We start from the raw sequence: 22,919 nt of genomic DNA, 5'->3' as shown, positions 1-22,919 counted from the left end.
GCAGATACTTTGGAATGTGTATTAGCAGTGGTCAATTGAATTTCTGTTCCCAGGTTAATCAAATTTGTTTTCTGCACTAAACATGAGAAAATCTGCAGATGCTAGAAATCCAAAGCAAAATGCTGGAGGAACTCAGCAGGCCAGGCAACATCTGTGGAAGAGTAGAGAGTTGATATTTCAGGCTGAGACCCTTCATCAGCACTGGAAAGAAAGAGGAGAAGTCAGTAAGGGGGGGGGGTGAAGGAAGAAATACAAGGTGGAGAGTGAATGGGCTGCACCTTCTCTAATATCCTTGCTGGGGGAGGGGGGTTAAACTAATTTGTTAAGAAATGGGAGAGTAGTTGTACAGTTTTGGGTAAGATCCTGTTAAATATAAAAGAAAATCTAGGTTTGTTCTGTCATCAGGACAGCCATGTAGGAAGGCATATAGGATGAATGGCTTGATTTTAACCGAAAGACTGGTAGGTCAGACAAGCTTTATAGAGCATTGATTAGCATGTGGGAGAAGAGTGTTGCTGCAATCACTGAAATGTGGCTAAAAGAAGTTTAATTCAACATTCCAAGGTATAAAGTTTTCAGGCAGAGATGTAAAGGAGGAGGGGTCATTACATGAATCATTGCTGCAGTAATGAGCGAGAATATCTCAGATGGCACCTCAACTGGAAGACATGATAGTGCAGTGGCTCATGCCACGCTTTACAGCTCCAATGACTCAATTTCTGCTGCTGTCGGTAACGAGCTTGTACATTCTTCCTGTGATAGTGTGAGTTTCAAAGTTCAAAGTAAACTTTATCGAAGTACACATATGTTGCCATATACAACCCTAAGATTCATTTTCTTGTGGGCATAACAGTAAATCTAAGAAACACAGTAGAATCAGTGAAAGACCACATCCAACAGGACAGCCAAACAACCAATGTGCAAAAGACAATAAACCATGTAAATACAAAAGAAAGACAATAAATATCGATAACTTGACAGGAAAAGTAATTGAAAGTGAATCCATAGGTTGTGGGAAGAGTTCAGTAATGAGGCAAGTGAAGTTGTCCCCTCTGATTCAAGAGCCTGAGGCTTCTTGATGAAGGGAGCGAGAATAGAGCACAGCCTGGTTTGTGGGGTGTTCATGATAATGGATGGTGCTTCCCTACGACAGTGCACTGTGTAGGTGTGCTCAGTGGTAGAGAGGGCTTTGCCCATAATGGACTGGGCCATATTCACTACTTTCCACCCTATCTAATCCTTTCAATGTAAAATGATCCAAGTTATTGGAGTGATTGAAATTCCCTAATACTATAACCTAGTTCCTCTTTCAACTCTTAGATGTTAATGTAGAGTGAGTGAATGGTAAGTTTACAGATCACATGAAAATTGCTGGGAGTATCAATAGTGAAGAGAGTAGTTTTAAGCTAAAGAATGTAATTGATCAGATGGCAAGTTAGTACTTAATCCTGATAGGTGTGGGTTGAATCTCAGGGTTGTATATGGTTTTTTGCATTAATTACTCATAAAGTGTAGTCTGATCTTCATCTAAGTCACAATAATAAACACAGTCTGCCTAAACTAATACAGTTGGCCCTCCTTATCCGCGGGTTCTGCATGCATGGATTGATTCAACCACGGATCGGGAAAACCCAGAAGTTTGCTCTCCGGCACCTGTTCGAACATGTACAGACTTTTTTTTTCTTGTCATTATTCCCTAAACAATACAGTATATTCCCAGAAGAGCTGCGATGGTTGCGTCTGTACTGAACATGTCCAGACTTTTTCTTGTCATTATTCCCTAAACTAGTGGTCACCAAAAGGCAAGATCGACCTACTAAATCGATTAGTCACATGCATGCGCACTGGCAGAAAAGACCGGAAGTAGAAATAATGTATGTACACCAGGGGTCACCACCCTTTTTTTTGCATCGCGGACTGTTTTAATATTGACAATATTCTTGTGGACCGACCAACCGGGGGTGGGGGGTGGTGGTGTTAAACACGACCGGAATACAGCAATACTCAAAGGTGGTTCCTTATGTCCAGTCTATTCCGCAATTTAGTTTATGTGGCTCTCGGCATTTGCTTCTGTCCCGCTTGCTCACGCTTTTTTCTGCTGAAAAATCTCAACGGATTTGTCTTTAAGTGCAGGGTGCTTGGAGTCAGGGTACCGAACCAGTTTTGAGTATTTCATTGCCTCATTAGATAGCCTCTGGGCCCGAGCTCCAGCCTCCCGTCCGCCCGCCGCTAGACGCCTTGGCAGGTGTGGCTGGTCGTGGGTGGGGTGAGAGGACAAGGTAAGGGTCAGAGGTCCCCGTACCGGGGCCGTGGTGGTTGCAGTCCGGAGAGAGCGACTGACCAAGCAAGGAGTGCGACAGGGTGCATGCCTGCCCGCCTTGTAGGATCTATCAGCCGACAAAAGTTTGGCTTGAAGGATGACTTTCAGTAGATCACAGCGAGGTAGCTGCTCTAATACTTAAGAAACGCTGAGCCCAAATTAGGTCGTCTGCGAATATTTTAGCACCGGGTTCCTCACAAACATTCGGTGTGCTAAACAGGTTTAGAGACAGTTCCCATCTGTCCACGTTCCAGACCAGTATCATCGGCACTTCCTGCCAGCCACGCGAGGCGGCCGGTTACCCGAGGCCAACCAATTATCCCTGGTGCAAGGGTATCACTGCGGTTAGGCGACTGGCGACCTTGCGTGGGTAATGACCTCGCGTGTGTTCAACAGTCGGCGTGACAGGGAATGGGGAAAGGTGCAGCTGATTCATATCATTTCATATTGCCAAATCATATTGTTTCAGTGGTTGGGGACCACTGAAACACACTGTAGTGCGTGGCGGGGGAGCTATACACATGAGCACTGGGCAGAAAGAATGGAACTAAAACCCCGCAACCTGGAAACAATCTCAACGGTACTTGTGTATTTATTTTTCTTTTTTTTTGGGGGGGGATCTACTGGGAAAGTCTCAAAGAACGACCAGTTAATCGCGATCGATGGTTCGATGGACCACTACTCTAAACGATACAGTATAACAACTATTTACATAGCATTTACATTGTATTAGGTATTATAAGCAAGTTGGAACAGGTACATCCGATATTACTTAGTGTCAGTCAAACGTTTGTCTTAGTATATATTTTACCTTTCTATGCATTTAAGACACTTAAGAAATGTATGTATTTCAATAATTAAACCACTGCGTTTAATGGGGTGGGTTGAGGGCCAAAGTGCGGGAAATGGAGGAGATGCGGGTGAGGGCATCATTGATGATGGCAGAAGGGAAACCACGATCCTTAAAGGAAGAGAACATTTGAGATGTCCTGGAATGGAAAGCCTCATCCTGGGAGCAGATGTGGGAGAGATGGAGGAACTGGGAATAGGGAATATCATTATTAATAATAGTAACAGAGGACATTAGTTTAGGGGGATGAATAATGGGTTTAGAAGGGATCTAAGGTACATTTCTTTCACATAGTGGTTGCATTCTGAAACACAGTTTGAGAAGGTGATGGAGGCAAGTATTCTCTCAATATTTAAAAAAAGCATTTGGACAAGCTCTTGAATTGCCAAGGCATAGTAGGCTATGATAAATCAGATTAAAATACATAGGATATAACTGGTCAGCACGATATTGAGCCTATGGCCCATGATGTTCTGTTGACCTTTTGGCCTACTCCAAGATCAGTCTAACCCTCCTTTCCCACAAAGCCCTCCAGTTTACTATCATCCATGTGGCTATCTAAGAGTAGCTATATCCCAAATATATCTGCCTCTACCACAGGAATTCCCAACCTGGGGTTCACAGACCCCTTGGTTAATGTCATAAAAAGGCTGGGAACCCCTGCTTTACCACCATCCCAGCAGTATGTTCCATGCTCTCAGCACTGTCTGTTTATAAAAAGAACTACCTCTGACATCTCCCCCTATACTCTCCTCCTTAAAATTATATCTTCTCATATTAGCCATTGCTGCTTTGGGGAAAAAAGTGCTGGTACCACTTTATCTATGTCTCTTATAATCTTGTACACCTTATCAAGTCCTTTCATCACCTTTGCTCCGAAGAGAAAAGCCCGAGCTCTCAATCTTTCTTTATAAGATACGCTCTCTTAACCCAGCCAACATGCTGGTAAGACGACTCTGCATCCTTTCAAAAGCTTCCACATCCTCCTTATAGTGAGGTGACCAGACCTAAACACAATATTCCAAGTGTGGTTGAATCAGTGTCTTGTAGAGCTGCAACTTTACTTCACAGTTCTTGAACTCAGTCCCCTGACTAATGAAGGCCAACTCACCTTATGCCTTCTTAACCACCTATCAGTATAGACAGATACTTGATCAGCATAAACACAGTGGGACTGATGGACTATTTATCTGCTGTTTGATCCCTCGAGTAGTTTATTGGCTATATCCAAGGCAGATGCTGGTGATCCAATAGATCTAGATGGATACTTAGATTTTGGGGGAGTAAAAGTGCATATTACCAAACCATTTTGTTTTCCTGTTCACAGATATGGGCTTATTCTCCCTAAAGCAAAGCAGAATACTTTGGCGTTGTCAAAACATTCTATTTTCAATGACTCAGATGATGAGGTAAGTTACATAATATCTATAGTACAACTATTGAGTTCAATTCCTATTTCCAAGTGCAAAATGGTTCACACCGAAAAAAAATATAAAAATTATTTGAAATTAGCTTAAAATTTTACTTATTCTCTTTGAATGTATTAGCAATAAAAATGCATTCTTTCCAAACTTTGACGGTATGGCAGTTTGTTAATGTCCAAAAGTAATTTCAAAGCAGTGCAGTTTGAACCTTTATCTTATGCATGGGCAGCATGTGAGGTAGGGCAAACAATCCTTTTTTTTAAAGTTATTAGATTGTGCAAGGGACTCTACTGTAACATATGAAATTTTAAAAGGAAAAGCTTATCATCAAAGTAAGAGACGTTATGCTGCTCTCAGCTGTTAAGTTGTTAAGTGGGTTTATTCTCTGATTATTATGTTGGCCAAAGCATGTGTTGCAAATGAAATACTGACTTTTCAGTTCTGTTCTTTGAAAATAAATCTCCAGATAATACTCCTCTAGAACTCAAGCTCAATGTAAAAAAAACTATTTTGTTCCTTCGTGAAAACTGATAATTCTTCTAGAATGAATCTTGAGTATAGTTGTAAAAATTAACCAGCCACATCAACCACTGAACAGTGTGTGCAATTTATACTATTAATTCCTTAAACTTATTCTTGCTTAATCTACAATATGTTTGAGGTGATTTTTAAAACAAAAATCGACAATATTTACATTAGTTAACTACAAGAAGGTCACGCTCTTCAATATCCATCATTTATGTTTGCAGAAAGATCTTTTACAGATTCTCAATTTCAATATCTGGTGGCTTCTTAACAGACACTGAGGCTTTCATCTTGTTTTGGGAATTGAATTACAACTCTATGTGTAACATGTTTCCGGATAATAAACCCCAAATTTCATGTACAAGTTTGAATCTATTTCTTCATGACATAATCTTACTAAGTAACTTGTAATTATATTCTACATTTAGCATTTCTATTGTAGAATCAGTAATGGATGTAACAGCGAGTCCAGGGTAATTTCTGCAATTCTTTCTGTGAATCTCTCAACATGTGGATGTGTAAATGGCTAAAGAGGATTTTGAGGGGTTCCAAGACAGTATCACAGAAGAGGAAAAGGCTTTTCCTTTTTCAGTAAAGGCTGTTGATTCCATGGAATCAGTACCAGCTTCAACACCATCAGCAGAGCTGCACTACAAGACTGTGTACTTGTCCTCTTGTTCTACTTGTATTACGCATATGTCTGTCTGGTTAGGTAAAACTCCAATGCCATATTCTAGTTTGCTGGTGTCACCACTGTTGCTGACCGAATCAGAGGGGGTAACAAATCAGCATATAGGAGTGAGACTGCAAATGAGGATGAATGGTGTCAAAATAACAACTTCTCTCATTTCGTGTCAGCTAAACCAAATAGCTGAGTATTGACTACTGAAGGAAGAAATGAGGTGGCTTCTTTTGCACAGTGATTGTCAGTGTTCGTAGTTTTTCATTGATTCTATTTCTTGTTCTACTGTGAATACCTGCAAGAAAATGAATCTCAAGTTAGTATAATGTAACATGTTTGTACTTTGGTAATAAATCTACTTTGAACCTTTGAACTTTGAGCTCCATGCAAGAACAGTCCAGTCCCTTTTCCTCCGCATTCTACCTATAGCCTTTTTTCTTTCGAGTACTTATTCCTCTTATGAACATTAGGATTGAATTTGTTACCCGCCCACCCTCTGACCTCCATCCTCTACTACATTCCAAATCTTAACTAACTGAAATATATCTTAGCGGTGTTTGGACACCGTTGGGAGGTTAGACCATCCCATTCACATCTGCTTCAAAGTTTCTTTACTTTAACTTTTTGATATTAAAAAAGCACTTTGTCTTCCATTAAAGCAAAAAATGCAAGAAACATGCTTCCCAGGCTCCTCAGGAAAATGGCTTGATAGCCCTCACTGGCAGTCTCCCAACTCAGTGCCGAGAAACCCACCATTTTCCGGCCTCGTATGTGTGGGGTATACACACTTTGGTCCTATCAAATCCATGCTTCTGTGAATGCTGTGTGATTTCTGCCCTGTTACAGCTGTTTGCCAGAAAATAACAGACTGCACACTGTGTATAATTAAAGGAAGTATATTTATGAATATTAACTAAAGAGTTAGTGAAAAAAAGAAAGGAAAAGAAAACAGAAGAAGGGTGCATTATAATTAAACAGTCAAATGTTCACAGGTTGGAGCTCAACTCTTCCAAGTCACATTCACTAATCCTCAGTAGACTCCTGCTACTTGCTCCATTGAATTGTGGGCCCCACTGGATCGAATCCTACGACCGGTTCTTTCCAGCATCTTCACTCTTCATCTCCCACTGAACAAAGACAAAGGCTCACACCGATGTCAGGCACAAACAAAACTCTATTCCCCCAGCCGTCTCTCCTGATAGGATCGCTCTCATTCCTCAGCACCCATTATCTCTAACAATAACCCAAACATGGCTTCGACAGAAAGGCTATTAAATGAAATATCCTACAATGTTAGCAGTGAAACCTTTACCAGGGCATTACACATGCTGCAGTTTGAGCAGCAAACATTTCAGGTCAAAGATCGTTCATAAAAATATTCTAATGAAGCATCAAATATTGAAATGCAGAATCTGAGATATTTCTTATGGAACGAATAATGAGCAATGAAACTTTGAAAGAAATGGGAAAGGGTCTTTAAGTAGCAATGTTAACTGCATTGGATTCTGGTTAATTGGGACACATAGGGACCAGTACATTTTGGCCTAATTGTCTGCCACGATTAGCTGAAACTTCATAGAAATAGTTTAACAACATACAAAGAAGGCAAAGTACCATTTAATTGAGGAAAGCTCTGACTTCAAGCCTTCTCTGCTTTGTGACTACAGCCACTTGTGGGGAAGGCTTTAGGAGTAAACCCTAAGGAAAATCAAGAGCTTGAGTTCCAAAGGTGGTCCTACAATTGTCAACGTTGACTGGCGACTGCTGAGCCACTGCCAGTGCCAAACTATTGGTCTCTGCTGTTTGCTTGGGTTCATCAGTTGCGTGAAGAGGGGGAGCCTACTGCATGGGCAACAACTTGCTCTCCAAATCTAACTGCCCTGGTTTGTGTACTGGTTTGCATATCAACTGAACATAGACAGGTAGGGGGAAATATCACCGTGACCAATGGAGGGCCTCGGAAAAGAAAAAATACGGTGTAGACACCTAGTGTAGAAAATAGACCGCCTTCATAGAATGCTATTGACGATATCATCCTCCAAATCTACATTTTCATTGTAACACTCAAGATGATTGTCAATACCTTCAAACTCTTTATAGTTCCTAACCTGAAGTAGTGAAATCATTTCATTTTCACTCCCGGCCGTTTCTGGCATCTCCCAAGTCTGGATGCTTAAAACTATTATGAGCAAAACGGTTCTGAATTGTCGTCGTGTTTATTTCTACCAACTACCAGTGACAAAAATCACTACTTTTTGAACATAAGCACACACAGTTGGCACTAATTAAAAGCTCTTTGCTATAATTAATGGGCACACAAGTGCATTGAAATTGTTCTGCAGCAGTCTCCTGCCGCAATTAAGTGGCATGTTGTCCCAAATAAACTAAAGGAATCTTGCCTGTTTTCTCAATTAGTTTTTGTTCTTTAAGAGTTTCCCACAATAAGTAGTTGCCCTGATTAACTGATGGCCCAATAACGGAATGCATTGTATTTCCTTTTCCATAGATGCTGATTGACCTGTGTATTTCCAACACGTTTTCAAATATCTGGCATTTGTAGTTTTTGATTTTCATTTTATTGGTACTTGTAATTTGGAGTGCTCTCATGAGATAGATTTTTAAAAATTTTGCCATTAACTTTTTAGCATAGAATGAATTTCCTTCCTTTAAAGTCATTCTATTCTAGTAAAGCTTTAAGCAGACAAGTTCCCTTTAAGCTTGGCGCAGGCTCTGACTTCTAAGAGTGGTGTTTAAAACTGCAGATGAAAACAAAAAAAAGCAAAGGAAGAAGATTGAGTTTTGAAAATAGTTTTAGTTTATGCCTGTGAGCTGAGCTTAAGTTCTTCATGATCATTGAAACAAATAAATTGATATATTGTCTGCTTTATTCTCGTCCTTCTTATTGAGGAATAATTTTCTTGGTGCTAGGGACTTTATTTTTTTTCCCACTCTGCTCTTTTTAATATGTATATCATATTACAATACAAGTTGTATTTAGTTTTTTTTAAACTTCGCAAATTTTTGAACAAACACGAAAATAATTAGTGTATTAGCTGAATAAGAAAATTGTGTTTCTTTGTACTAATGATAGCTATGGCTCATAGTTCCCCAAAACCAATAAAATACTGCCTTTGGATTGATGGTATCTTGAAAAGATAAGTTGAGTTTTTCTGACAAAAAATTGCTTCATTAGCTTTGTAATAAATTGTAAGTGATATAGATAAGAAATTTTGTGGTAAGAAATTTCATTTCCTGTGAAATATGATACCTTGTGTCACTTGGTATTCAAAGCTAGCCCATACTGTGTTGTACTATTACTATTATACACTTGTTTATGTTTATCATCCATGTTTAGTGAGAGGAAATGAAAGAGAGGAGTCAAGATGGGATAGATATAGTGTAAATTTTAAAGCACCAGAAATTAAACTTTCATGAACTTAATATATGCTTGAGAATTTCAATGATGCTGGATTCTTTGCTGATATTCAGTATTAGACAGGGGCTTAGAGGGGTGGGAATTGTAAAATGCAGTCAAACAGTTTTAAACCAATTTGTAGAGAGTCTTGCTAGGCAAGGGGCTATACTCAACCTTATGCTAGAGATTGGGGCAAGTGGTAGAAGTGTATAGGGAAACCATTTGGGTACAGTGACAAGGTCCAGTAAAATTTCAAGGCAGCTGCAGGGAAAAAAATGGTTTGTCCAAGAGTTAAGATCTTATATTTGGGAAGACTGATTTCAAAAGTAGAAACTGGTAAAATTACACCTGTGCCAATTTCTGCAGCATCTGTTGATCCTGTGATTTCTGTGTTGGAGCCCGACTTCAGAACATCTTTCAAGAGGGTGAACTCTGGCAAGGCGTCAGGCTCAGATTGTGTACCTGGCAGGGCTCTGAAAACCTGTGCCAACTAACTGGCGGGAGTGCTCAAGGACATCTTCAATCTCACTGCTGCAGATGGAAGTTCCTATTTGCTTCAAAAGGGTGACAATCATACCAGTGCCCAAGAAGAGTAGGGTGAGCTGCCTCAGTGACTTTTGCCCAGTTTCACTCACATTTATTGTGATAAAGTTCTTAAAGAGGTTGGTGATGGCCATATCAACTCCCTAAGCAAAGATCTGAACCTGCTGTAACTTGCCCATCACCACAATTGGTCTACAGTAGATGCCGGCTCACTGGTTCTCCACTGAGCCTTGGTCCATTTAGGCAATAGCAATATCTATGTCAAGCTGCTGTTTATTGATTACAGCTCAGCATTTAACACCATCGTACCCGCAGTACTAATCAACAAGCTCCAAAACCTCGGCCTCTATTCCTCGCTCTCCAGCTGGATCCTTGACTTTCCTCATTGGGAGACATACAGTGTTATGTTTTGTAACTTCAAGACAGTAAACTAATTCAAAGGAAGATATGGGAGTCTGAAATGTGAGTCTACCTTCATGTTTAAGTGAGGTGCGCATGTATCACATGATAGTGTGCTGACATACAGTATGTAATTCATGTAGTTATACACATAACCTGTAATTATTTAAGCAAACAAAAATGCTTAATCAACCAATACAAGATTACTCAAATATTGCTGAAATATTAAATACACAGCACTGCTCCCTGGTCAGCTATAAACTCCAACTCAATTGAGAGTGTATCTCAACTAGATATATAATATACTATATAATGTAGATATGATACAGACTTCCATAGCATTGTCCATTTTTATTTTGTCCCATTTAGGCCTAAAGATTTAAGTGCTGTGGAGGCTTTTTTACTCCTGTGGGATGACCTCTTTCCTAAATAGGAAGGTCAGATGAGATGTGGCTGTGAAAACTACCTCATGTTTTGGGCCTCCTCCATGGTGGTTGTATGAGTTGACTTTGAGACTGCAGGAAGTGGTTCCGACAGCTCTGACACCTTTCTTCTTTTTTCTTTGTCTAGTTTGTGCATCTTGATTTCGGGAGGGTGCATTTAATTCACTGGAGTATTTTCTTATTAATACTTCTATTGCTCACTTTATGATCTGATCTCTCCTCTTGGTTTCCTCATCCACAACATCACCTGACAAATACTGTTTACGTATCTCCATCGACTCCTTCCTTTTTGGCCTTCCATTCATTTAGCTAGGCTTTGATTCTTTTACAAGCAGCTCCCACTTGAAGCTCATGCATGCGGAGTAGATTCTGGTTCTTTATACTCACAAAAGCCGAATGCTTGCAACTTTTCTCAAACTCCTCAAATTCTCTTCCAGCTTAAAACCAAGCCACATTTTGCGAGTGACTGCCTGATTAATATATCACAAGCTTTCGTAGATATGTTATGTAGGAAAACTTTAGGACCACTGCTGTCGTCACTTTCACAATTCTTTTGTGCAGAATGGTCCTTTCATGGTCCAATATGCTTTCCAACCAGAGACGCAGAGGTTGGCACCAACACCTTTTTTCCCTCTGTTGGGCAGCTGTTCATGATGTACAGCATGGAGACTGTTGTAGCATCATCACATATCTTTCTTAATTCACTTTCAGTTGGCTTCTTTGAAAGGGATGTGGCATGCAAATTGTGGATGGACCTCCCATGAAGTTATGGTTGTCTCAGCCGATCATGCCTCTACAATGCTGGCCTTCCTGATTTTACTACATGCAAGTTCAATGTAGCTTGCTGGTTGCTATATTTCGCTGTTATCAATGTTACTTCCACAGTAATTATGTTTTCTCCAGTGTAACTTCTCGGTTGAATATCTGCCGACTTCAGTTTAATAACTGTGCATTGTCATTCAGACTCATTTTGTGGAATGATTGAAACAGCCGAACCTGTGTCCAATTACATTTTAATTAATTTGCCATACACTTCTGGTGGAAGCCAAATTGCTTGTCTATTGTTTGCTTTTACATTGTAAAGCTCCAGGCTACCCTGCACTGCATCACTCTCATTGTCAGATTTTTTATCAAATGCTTGCAAAGTAGTGTTCTTTTTGAAACTGCAACTTGACTTTTCATCTTTTTCTCTTCCCTGTGTAATCCATATATTTTTCTGCAGCTCAGTTGTGTCACTCTCTCTGCAATTTCTAATGATAGTTATTTTGACTGCTCTTTTAAATATAAACTGTGATTCATGTAGGAGCCATTTTTGAATGCTTTCTGTTAAGATACCACAAACTAAACAATCAGTGTATCATTAAGCCCATTACAGAACAGACAGTTCTCAGACAATCTCGTCAATTCAGCCATGTTTTTTTAAACTCTCCGTTCCTCACTGAGCTTTTTGTAAAGAACTCTTAACATTTTTCTGTGCTTCAATGGGTGAGTAACCATCTGGGGTTCGTTTTAAATTACCTACATGACTACCTATGACTACGTGACTACCGTCCCATTGCACTCACACCCATCATCATGAACTGTTTCAAGAGGCTCGTCATGAGGCATATCAAGACCCTGCTGTCCCCCTCACTGGACCCCCTGCAGTTTGTGTACTGTCCCAACCGCTCAACAGATGAAGCCATTGCCTTCACCCTACACCTGGCCCTGACCCACCTGGACAAAAAAGACGTGTTTGGATGCTGTTCATTGACTTCAGTTCAGCATTAGACTTCCTGACTGGGAGACCCCAGTCAGTTTGGATCGGGAGCAGCATCTCCAAAACCATCACACTGAGCACGGGGGCTCCCCAGGGTTGCCTGCTGAGTCCACTGCTGTTCACTCTGCTGACCCATGACTGTGCTGCAACACACAGCTCGAACCACATCATCAAGTTCGCCGAAGACACGACTGTGGTGGGTCTCATCATCAAGAACAAGTCAGTTTACAGAGAGGAGGTGCAGCAGCTAACGGACTGGTGCAGAGCCAACAACCTGTCTCTGAATGTGAACAAAACAAAAGAGATGGTTGTTGACTTCAGGAGGGCATGGAGCAACCACTCCCTGCTGAACATCGACAGCTCTTCGGTAGAGATCAGTAAGAGCACCAAATTTCTTGGTGTTCACCTGGTGGAGAATCTTACCTGGTCCCTCTACACCAGCTCCATAGCAAAGAAAGCCCAGCAGCATCTCTACTTTCTGCAAAGACTGAGGAAAGTCCATCTCCCACCCCCCATCCTCATCACATTCTACGGGGGTTGTATTGAGAGCATCCTGAGCAGCTGCATCACTGCCTGGTTCAGAAATTGCACCATCTCGGATTGCAAGACCCTGCAGCAGATAGTGAGGTCAGCTGAGATCATTGGGGTCTCTCTTCCTGCCATCACGGACATTTACACTACACGCTGCATCCGCAAAGCAAACAGCATTATGAAGGACCCCTCGCTCCCCTCATACAAACTCTTCTCCTTCCTGCCGTCTGGGAAAAGGCACCGAAGCATTCGGACTCTCGCGACCAGACTATGTAACAGTTTCTTCCCCCAAGCTATCAGACTCCTCAATACTCAAAGCCTGGACTGACACCTTGCCCTATTGTCCTGTTTATTATTTATTGTAATGTCTGCACTATGCAGTCCTGGGTAGGTCTGTAGTCTAGTGTAGCTGTTTTTCTCTCTCTGTTGTTTTCTACATAGTTCAGTCTAGTTTTTGTACTGTCACATAACACCATGGTCCTGAAAAAAACATACTCATTTTTACTGTGTGCTGTACATAGCAGTTATGGTCGAATTGACAATAAAAGTGACTTGACTTTAAAAATACCCCTGCTGCTGTAATGTTGTGCAACCTCAAAGCATTAAACTATTTTAACAAAAAGACATGGGAATCCAAAATGTGAGTCTAACTTAGTGTTTACTTTAAACAAGGTGCACTTGGTAGCATAATGTCTGAAATTCATGTATTTATACATATTGCCCTTAATGAATTATTTAAACAAGAACACTTTATCAAACAATATGTACACAAAATTATTCAAATATTACTGAAGTACTATATTAAATACACAACACAGTGCAGACTGGAAATAGCATCTCTTCCTCACTAATAATTAATACTGGCTTAGCATACTGTTGTACTCTCCCTATCCATGACAATGTGGCTGGGTATGGCTCAAATGCCATAAATTGTTGAAACAACTATTGTTGGCAGAATTCCAGATGGTGACAAGGAAGCGTGCAAGAGTGAGATAGATAGCTGGGGATGAGTGCTGTTGCAACAACCACCTTGCCCTTGTTGTCATTAGGACCAAGGAATTGATTGTGTACTTCAGGAAAGGAAAGTTGAGGGAATACACGCAAGTCCTCATTGACTGATCAGCAGTGAAAAGGTGAGCAGTTTTAAGGTCCTGGGTATCAAAACCTTTGAGGATCTATTAATTCTGGGCCTAACATGTTGATGCAATTACAAAGAAGGCACTACAATGGCTATATTTCAATAGGACGTTGAGATTTGGTATGTCATCAAAGACTTGCAAATTTCTACAAATGTACCATGGAGAGCATTCTAACCGGTTGCATCACTGTCTGGTATGAAAGGGCCACTACTTGGATTGGAAAAAGCTGCAGGTGGTTGCCAACTCAGCCAGCAGCATCTTAGGCTCTCGCCTGCCCAGCATTCAGGACACCTTCAAAGGCAATGCCTCAAAAAAGTGCATCCATCATTAAGGGCTCCATTCACCCAGGTCATGCTCTGTTCACATTGCTACCAGCAAGGAAGAGGTACAGGAGCCTGAAGATACACCTCAATGTTTTAGGAACAGCTTCTTCCCTTCCGCCATTAGAATTCTGAATGGACAATGATCCAATGTACAACACCTCACCATTTTTTTTTTGCACAGATTAGTTTTAAATATGGATTTCTTATAATTTACAGTAATTTTCTTATGTATTGCAATCTACTACTGCTGCAGAACATTAAACTTCATGACATATGCCAGTGATTTTAAACCTGACTCTGAAGTAGATCGAAAGGAGTTGCTAGAGGGGAAAAACAACATCCAATACGTTTGGTTAAGGGTAAGTGGATAGTGTGTTTAAAAGCAAGATAGCAAGAGCTGAATGTCAACATTATCCTTAAAGTGTAAGAAGCAAAATTGTAAATTTAGGGAACCGTGATCTATAAAGAAAATTGAAGGTTTGATCAGGAATACAAAGGAACCGTATGTACAGTGGTGCTAGAAAGTCTGTGAACTCTGTGGAATTTTCTCTATTTCTGCATAAATATGACCTAAAATGCGATGATGTCTTCATTCAAGCCCTAAAACTAGATAAAGAGATCCCAATTAAATAAATAACTCAAAAAATTATACTTGTTCATTTATTTATTAAGAATTAATTACCCAATATTATATGTATTTGTTGGAAAAAGTATGTGAACCTTTGTTTTCAGTAACTGGTGTGACCCCCCCCCCCCTGTACAGCAGTCACTTCGAACAAACATTTCCGGTAACTGTTCATCAGTTCTGCACGTTGGCTTGGAGGAACTTGAGGTCATTCCTCCTTACAAAACTGCATCAACTTTGGGATGTTGTTGGGCTTCGTTCCAAGAACTGCTTGCTTCAGGTCCTTCCACAACATTTCTATAGGATTAAGGTCAGGACTTCGACTTGGCCATTCCAAAACATGAATTTTCTTCTTTTTAAACCAGTCTGTTGTTGATGTACTCTTGTCTTGTTGCATTATCCAACCTTAATGAATAAATGAACAAGTATAATGTTTTTGTGTTATTTACTTAATTCTGTTTTCTTTGTCTAGTTTTAGGTCTTGCTTGAAGATCTGATCACATTTTAACTCATTTATGCAGAAATAGAGAAACTACTACCAGGTTCACAAACTTCACAGCATCACTCTATGTCAGGCATAGGTGTTCTGGTTTTGAGTGAGCCCTTTGTGATTTATAAGGGATGTGAGAGAGAATTTAAGAAATTAGGAGGGCAGTAGGAGGACACGAAGTAACCTTGGCAAGCAGGATTAATCCCAAATCTATGCAATGAAATGGAAGGCAGGATTATAACTGTTTTATCATGATAGGATTGGATTTTATAGCATTTAGCAAAAAATTATTTTTGTGCCTTTGTCTTTTATCGGTTTCATCTTTTAATATGCTACATAAACTTATTAAATGAATTTGATATCCCCAGGGCAGTAAACAGGTACAGTCTTATTTATGTTTCTCATTTTGCTTTGACATAAATACTTGTGTTATTAAAATACTTGGTTGGTGATGCTATCTTCCACTTCTCTGTCTTTTTCACTATTGCTTAATCATACTGAATTATTCCAGAACTTGAAGCATTTAATTAAATCCTGAACCAGTATAGAAATTTAGCTGATCCCATTTTAATATCTGCATAGTGCACAATTATCTCGTGTGAAATCACAACTTGATATAGAAAATTCTTTATTAAAATGTATTTTATCTAGGTGTAGTTGTAAGGAATTGGCTGGCTTTTACTTACTACAGATATCCTTCTCAAAGAATTGTAATGTTGGATATGTGTTTTTTCTGCAAATGTTGTTTTGTGCTGCCCATCTTTGCAAAAGTTAATGTTTTTCTTTAAAGATCCTCCAGTGAATGATGCACTTGTGTTCTTCTAAGTAGGTGAGGCAAAATACTGCCAACATAAATAAAAGTAAGGATTGGATTGCAAGCATTTTTGAAACAAAGCCTTTAATGTAGGTTTGCTTATTTCATAGAATAGAGCAGAATACAAAAGATCAATTGTAAATTTAAGAAATTATAAATGTTATGGTTGAATTTTTATTTTGTTACTGAAGTTTGCGTTTTGAACAGCTGATTGATGATTTATTTTAAGATTTAGCTTTGGGCAGACATTTCAGTGTACTGAAAAGAGATCTTTTGCTTTTCCAGTGTAAATGATAAATAAACTCTTCTTGGATGTCCATCTTCAAATCCTTTGATGACAAACTCTGCCATTTTCATTAGGGATGATACCTGTTGTCTATCCCTTCTGATTGGTTAGTCCTCATCCAATTAAGTTTCCAGTGTGCCACCTGGTTTACAATCAAATTCTAGTTCTTTCTTAGAGCAAAACCTTCGTCTTTGTTAAAATTCTTTTCCTCTAGTGTTATTTCAGTGGCTTCTTTCATTAGGTGGACCCAAAAAGCCATTGATGTGGCACAGTAGTTTTGTGTCATCGAAATCAATCCTATGGCTATTGTGAATGCAGTGTTCTGCTACTGCCGATTTCTCTGGGTAACCCAAGCGGATACACCTCCTAGGCTCCTTGATGTGGGTTTCCACCATGTGCCTGTCTGGCTGATGTATGGTGCTTCACATTCACAGGGAATCCTGTAACCACCAGCTGTCCTGAGTCTAAGGTCAGTTAATCGACTAGATAGAGTAGGAGTTAACCTGTATCATCTTCAGGCTCTCCACCATAACTATGTTCTTCAGTGTAAGCTTACAGCATATATGTCAAACTCAAGGCCCGCAGTGGAATTATCTTTGGCCCGCGAAATAATATCTAATTACTATTAAAGCTGGCCCCAGTAATCGAAGCGCCTATGGCGTATGATATGGCTAATGCTGAGTTTATTCAGGTACCAGGTTTTCAGGGTTTTTAGTATTTATTTGGTTTCCCTGGTTTATTTCCTGAATATCATTAATGAATAAATTTTTTCTCTATTAGAACTGGCCCGCCGGTATATTGCATGCACCACTAATACTACAAATCCCACAATGCACTGCCAGTGCATTGCTCGCGCTTGCCTTATGTCTACATTTGTATTTGCTAATGCTTGATTTCAAACGGTTTATTAATGGAAAAGGTATGGCTCCCAAAACAAAGCCGAAATAGCATCTTTCTCGTTGCCTGCTTTCTTGTAATCTACGTCTGTAAGTTAATACCAATCATAAAAAGAATGCTTGCTAGGCAATCTGCTTCATAAAAAACGAAATTCGTAAAGTGAAACTATTTTAGATATAGCAGAGACTGAGACACATGAGAGCAGGTTGAAAAAATGAAGGCAACGAAAGCTGTGGGAGCACGCGCGTGTGCACAACTGATCCGGCCCGCATGAAGTCACATTTTTCTTAATCCGGCCCGTGACCTAAAATGAGTTTGACACCCCTGGCTTACAGTGTTTAGTGAACACCTCATGCTGATGAAATAAAAAGAACTGTAGACATTAGAAATAGAGAAATCAGAAAATAGTGAGAAAATATCAGGAATCATGCATAGTCAGTGAAAGGAGAGTTGGTCCTTCACCTCTAAGGTTTCCTGAACCCTCTCTGCAACTTAAAAATTAACTTGCTTTCTCATTCAAAATTCTGATGATCAAACATTGGGTCCATTTCTCTTTCTTCAGTTGCTTGACTACTGGGTGTTTATAGCACTTTGAATTTTTATCTGATTTCTTGTTTTCTGTGCATGTGGAATTGTTGATAAATTTCTTTCCTCAGATATTTATCTCTAACTTTTAATTGTAGTTCCATATTTTAGATGGATCTTTGCATAGGTGGGAAATTAATGCTTGTGGGGATAAGGAAGGTTAATGCAGCTAAATCCATGGCCAGATAAGCCGTGATCTATTTTAATGGAGGAGTAGGCTAGACAGGCCAGGTCGCCTGCTCCTATTTCATTTATCTTATAGTCAGGAGATTCTGTATTGCTGGATATCCAGAGTAACATACAAAATGCTGGAGGAACTCAGCAAGTCAGGTAGTATCTATGGAAAGGAATAAGCAGTGAATATTTCAGGCTGAGACCCTTCATCAGGATTGGAAAGGAAGGGGGAAGAAGCTAGATGAATAAAGTGAAACCTGGTCTGCTGAGTTTCTCCACTATATTGTGTCTTGTGTTTTTATGTTATCTTCTTATACACACAAACTAATGGAAGTAGTTTCTACCTACCCTTGTTAGTTTGTCCCATAGATTCTTGAGGGCTTCATTCAAATCTTCCTAGTACTAATGAATGCTGTCTTGGTTTGTGCATTCTCTTGAAATTTAACCCCTAGAACTACTATTCTCTTAATTTTTCTGTGCTCTTCCTCCAGTGTTACTATATTCACTCTAAGATGTGTGGCCAAAGCTGCTTATTGTATATGTTTTAATACAGGATTGCCATAGCTATAGTATTATTTTTCCTGCTCTATTTTCCAAAGAATAGCATTACATTAGCCTTTTATATAATTTTCTTCCCCTGTCCATCACATTTCAATTCGCAATTCCTTTAGTAGTTGGTCTGCATACCTTCAGCTTCCTTAAACAGACACCCAATCAGCTCCCCTCTACAAACGGCACACTCATTTGTCTGACTGAACTTGTCCTAACATTGAACAACTTTTCTAACAACTCCATTTATTTTCTCTAATCGGAGGTTTGGATTGGGGCTTGACACAAGCTACGAGGGCTACCTGTGGTGTATTTGGAACAGTCCATTTTTGTTCTTTGTCTTTTCCAGGTACATTAGCAATGACATTAGTATTGCTTTCTAAACTCATTAAACTCAAATTTTATCACCGTGCCTTCATATCTGACTCTTCCCTTCCCTTTTTATATCTCTTCATCTCTACCTCCTGTAATGATAGAATCAAAACACAGAAGCAGGACCTTCAGGCCACCATGTGCATGCCAACCATCACGTAACAATCTAATTCCATTAACGAGCATTTGGTCCATAGCTACTGATGCTTTGGCATTTCAACTGCACATCCTGATACACCTCTGTTGTGAGAATGCCTGCTCTGCCACCTTCTTTTCTTTCTTTTTCAATCTTTTTATTGAGTTTCATATAAATATAAAAAAAACATTACATAATAATGAATAGGTTATGAATACAATAGACTTAAGATTACATTAATAATAGGATAATGATATCCTATTAAACATCAACAACAAAAAAGTACATTAATCAATCAAGTCTATATAATTATATATGGAAAAAAAAACAAAACTAATCATCAAAAGAAAAAGAAAAAAAAATTAGAAATGTGTGAAAGAAAATATATATATGAAACAAACACTAAACTAAAACTAACATGGGCAATAATAACAGTTTATAAGTATATGATAGTGTCAAAGAACTCCGGAACTCCATACCTGAACAAGAATAAACAAAGAGAAGGTCTGGGAAAGGCCAAATTAATTCATATGAAAATGTCGGATGAACGGTCCCCAAGTTTCTTCAAATTTAATTGACGAGTCAAAAATAGTGCTCCTAATTTTTTCCAAACTCAGATAAGAAATAGTTTGAAAAAGCCACTGAGACGTGGTAGGAGGGTTTACTTCTTTCCAATTTTGTAATATAGACCTTCTGGCCATTAATGTTACAAAAGCAATCATTCGTCTGATTGAAGGAGAAAACTGATTACCATCCTCATTTGGTATACCAAAGATTGCAGTAATAAAGTTAGGTTGTAAATCGATGTTCCAAATTGAGGAAATGGTAACGAATATGTCCTTCCAATAGTTATGTAAAGTAGGACATGACCAAAACATATGGGTCAGTGAAGCCACTTCTGAATGACATCTATCACATTGAGGGTTAATATGAGAATAAAATCGAGCAAGTTTATCTTTAGACATATAAGCTCTATGTACAATTTTAAATTGTATTAAAGCATGTTTAGCACATATAGAAGAAGAATTAACCATTTGTAAAATTTTTTCCCATTTATCTGTTGGTATATTGTATCGAAGTTCTTTTTCCCATTGTTGTTTAATTCTATCAGACATCTCTGGTTGGATCTTCATAATCATGTTGTAAATAAAAGCAACTAATCCTTTCTGACAAGGATTTAAGGTAAAAATCAAATCTGAGAAATCCGTTGAAGTTGAGTTGGGAAAAGATGGTAAAACTTTATGTAAAAAATTTCTGATTTGTAAATATCTGAAGAAATTAGATTTAGGTAATTTAAATTTATTGGAAAGTTGGTCAAAAGACATCAAAGTACCTTCAAAAAAAAAGGTCACGAAAACATTTTATACCTTTCCTTTTCCATATGCTAAAGGCTTGATCTGTCAAGGAAGGTTTAAAGAAAAAATTAAATAAAATAGGGCTATCAAGCACAAAGTTTTTCAAAGTAAAAAATTTCCGAAATTGAAACCAAATTCGTAATGTGTGTTTAATAACAGGATTAGATATCTGTTTATTAAATTTAACTAAATCAGCAGGAAGAGAAGAACCAAGAACAGAGAATAAAGAATATCCCTTTACTTCATTGCATTCCAAATTTACCCACTGCGGACACAATAATGAGTCCAAATCTAATTTCCAATACGTTAGGTTACGAATATTATTCGCCCAATAATAAAATCTAAAGTTAGGCAAAGCTAAACCACCATCTTTTTTAGATTTTTGTAATTGCCTTTTACTTAACCTGGGGTTTTTGTTTTGCCACACAAATGAGGAAATTTTTGAATCAATGTTGTCAAAAAAGGATTTAGGAATAAAAATTGGTAAGGCTTGAAATAAATATAAAAATTTCGGTAAAATCATCATTTTAATAGCATTAATCCGACCAACTAATGATAAGAATAAGGGAGACCATCTTGTAGTAAGATGTTGTATTTGAAGAAGCACCAGGTAAAAAATTCAGTCTAAATAAATCTTTATATTTCTTGGTAATTTTTATACCTAAATAGGTAAAATTATCAGTAACAACTTTAAATGGAATCCTGTCATTCAATAAAGTTTGCGCATTTAAAGGGAATAATTCACTCTTATCTAAGTTTAATTTATAACCAAAAAAACTACCAAATTGAGCCAACAAGGATAAAATAGTGGGAATAGATCTATCAAGATCAGAAATATATAACAGCAAATCATCAGCATAGAGTGATAATTTATATAATTTCTCATTACGAGTAATACCAAAAATATTAGGAGATTCACGAATAGCAATGGCTAAAGGTTCTAACGCAATATTAAATAATAAAGGACTTAAAGGACAACCTTGTCTCGTACCACGAGATAATTGAAAAAAGGAGGATCTATAATTATTTGTAAGAACAGAAGCAACAGGTTTATAGTATATTAGTTTAATCCATGATATAAAATTAGGACTAAAATTAAAATTTCTCAATGCATTAAATAAATATGTCCATTCAACTCTATCAAAGGCTTTTTCAGCATCTAATGAGATAACACATTCTGGGACTGTGGGTGATGAAGTATGAATTATATTAAAAAGAATACCGATTCTTAATGAAACCAGTTTGATCTTCTGAAATAATCTGTGGTAATACCTTTTCTAATCTAGTGGCTAAAATTTTTGTAAGAATCTTAGAATCTACATTTAATAATGATATAGGGCGATAAGATGTACATAAAGTAGGATCTTTATCTTTTTTAAGAATTAGAGAGATAGTAGCTTCATAAAAAGACTGAGGTAATCTCTTCTTAGCAAATGCATCGTTAAAGATTTCACATAACCAAGGGGAAAGCAAAGAAGAAAAAGTTTTGAAAAATTCTACAATATAACCATCAGGGCCAGGAGCTTTCCCTGAATTCATTGATGAGACAGCCTCACCTATTTCGGCCATAGAGATAGGAGCATCAAACAAGCTACGATCTTCACCAATCAGTTTAGGAATATTCAAATTGTTAAAAAAATTATCCATCATGGACAGATCACCATCAAATTCTGATTGATATAAAGATTTATAAAAATCTTGAAAAGTATTATTGATTTCTTTATGATCAGTGGTTAAATTACCATCTTGCTTACGAATTTTAATAATTTGTCGCCTGGTCGAAATAGCTTTTAATTGATTAGCTAACAGTTTACCAGTTTGATCACTGTGAATATAGAATTGAGCTCTAGTCCTAATTAATTGATTTTCAATTGAAGAAGATAATAATAAACTATGTTCCATTTGAAGCTCAACTCTCTTCTTATAAAGTTCTATGGTAGGAGTCACGGAATAAATCTCATCAATTTCCTTAATTTTATCCACTAATAAAGCAATATCTAAATATCTTTGTTTCCTTTTACCAGCGGAATACGAAATAATTTGTCCACGGATAAAAGCCTTAAAAGAGTCCCAAAGTATTCCTCTGTCAATTTCTTCAGTATAGTTTGTTGAGAAAAACAAATCAATTTGCTGTTTTATATAGGTGACAAATTCTGGGTCTTGAAGCAGAGTAGCATTAAGTCTCCAAGATCTAACATTATTGGAAAAGTCCGGAATCTTAATAGATAACTTCAAAAGTGCATGATCCGAAATAGTAATAGAATCATATTTACAATCAATAAC

General features: G+C 38.2%; 1 protein-coding gene across 1 annotated transcript in view; it reads left to right on the top strand.

The window, feature by feature from the left end:
* The window catches only part of nsrp1 (nuclear speckle splicing regulatory protein 1), a 55,430-nt gene that overhangs the window by 11,285 nt on the left and 21,226 nt on the right, over positions 1–22,919 (top strand). The window contains exon 3 of the mRNA XM_059973318.1: positions 4,498–4,579. Coding sequence (XP_059829301.1) covers positions 4,498–4,579 — 82 coding nt within the window. The remainder of the gene's footprint in view (positions 1–4,497; positions 4,580–22,919) is intronic.

The sequence above is a fragment of the Hypanus sabinus genome, chromosome 6 (genome assembly GCF_030144855.1).
Source record: "Hypanus sabinus isolate sHypSab1 chromosome 6, sHypSab1.hap1, whole genome shotgun sequence".
In the NCBI taxonomy this organism is placed as follows: domain Eukaryota; kingdom Metazoa; phylum Chordata; class Chondrichthyes; order Myliobatiformes; family Dasyatidae; genus Hypanus; species Hypanus sabinus.
Note: the sequence above shows the minus strand (reverse complement) of the source record. Positions and strands in the feature narration are given on the sequence as shown.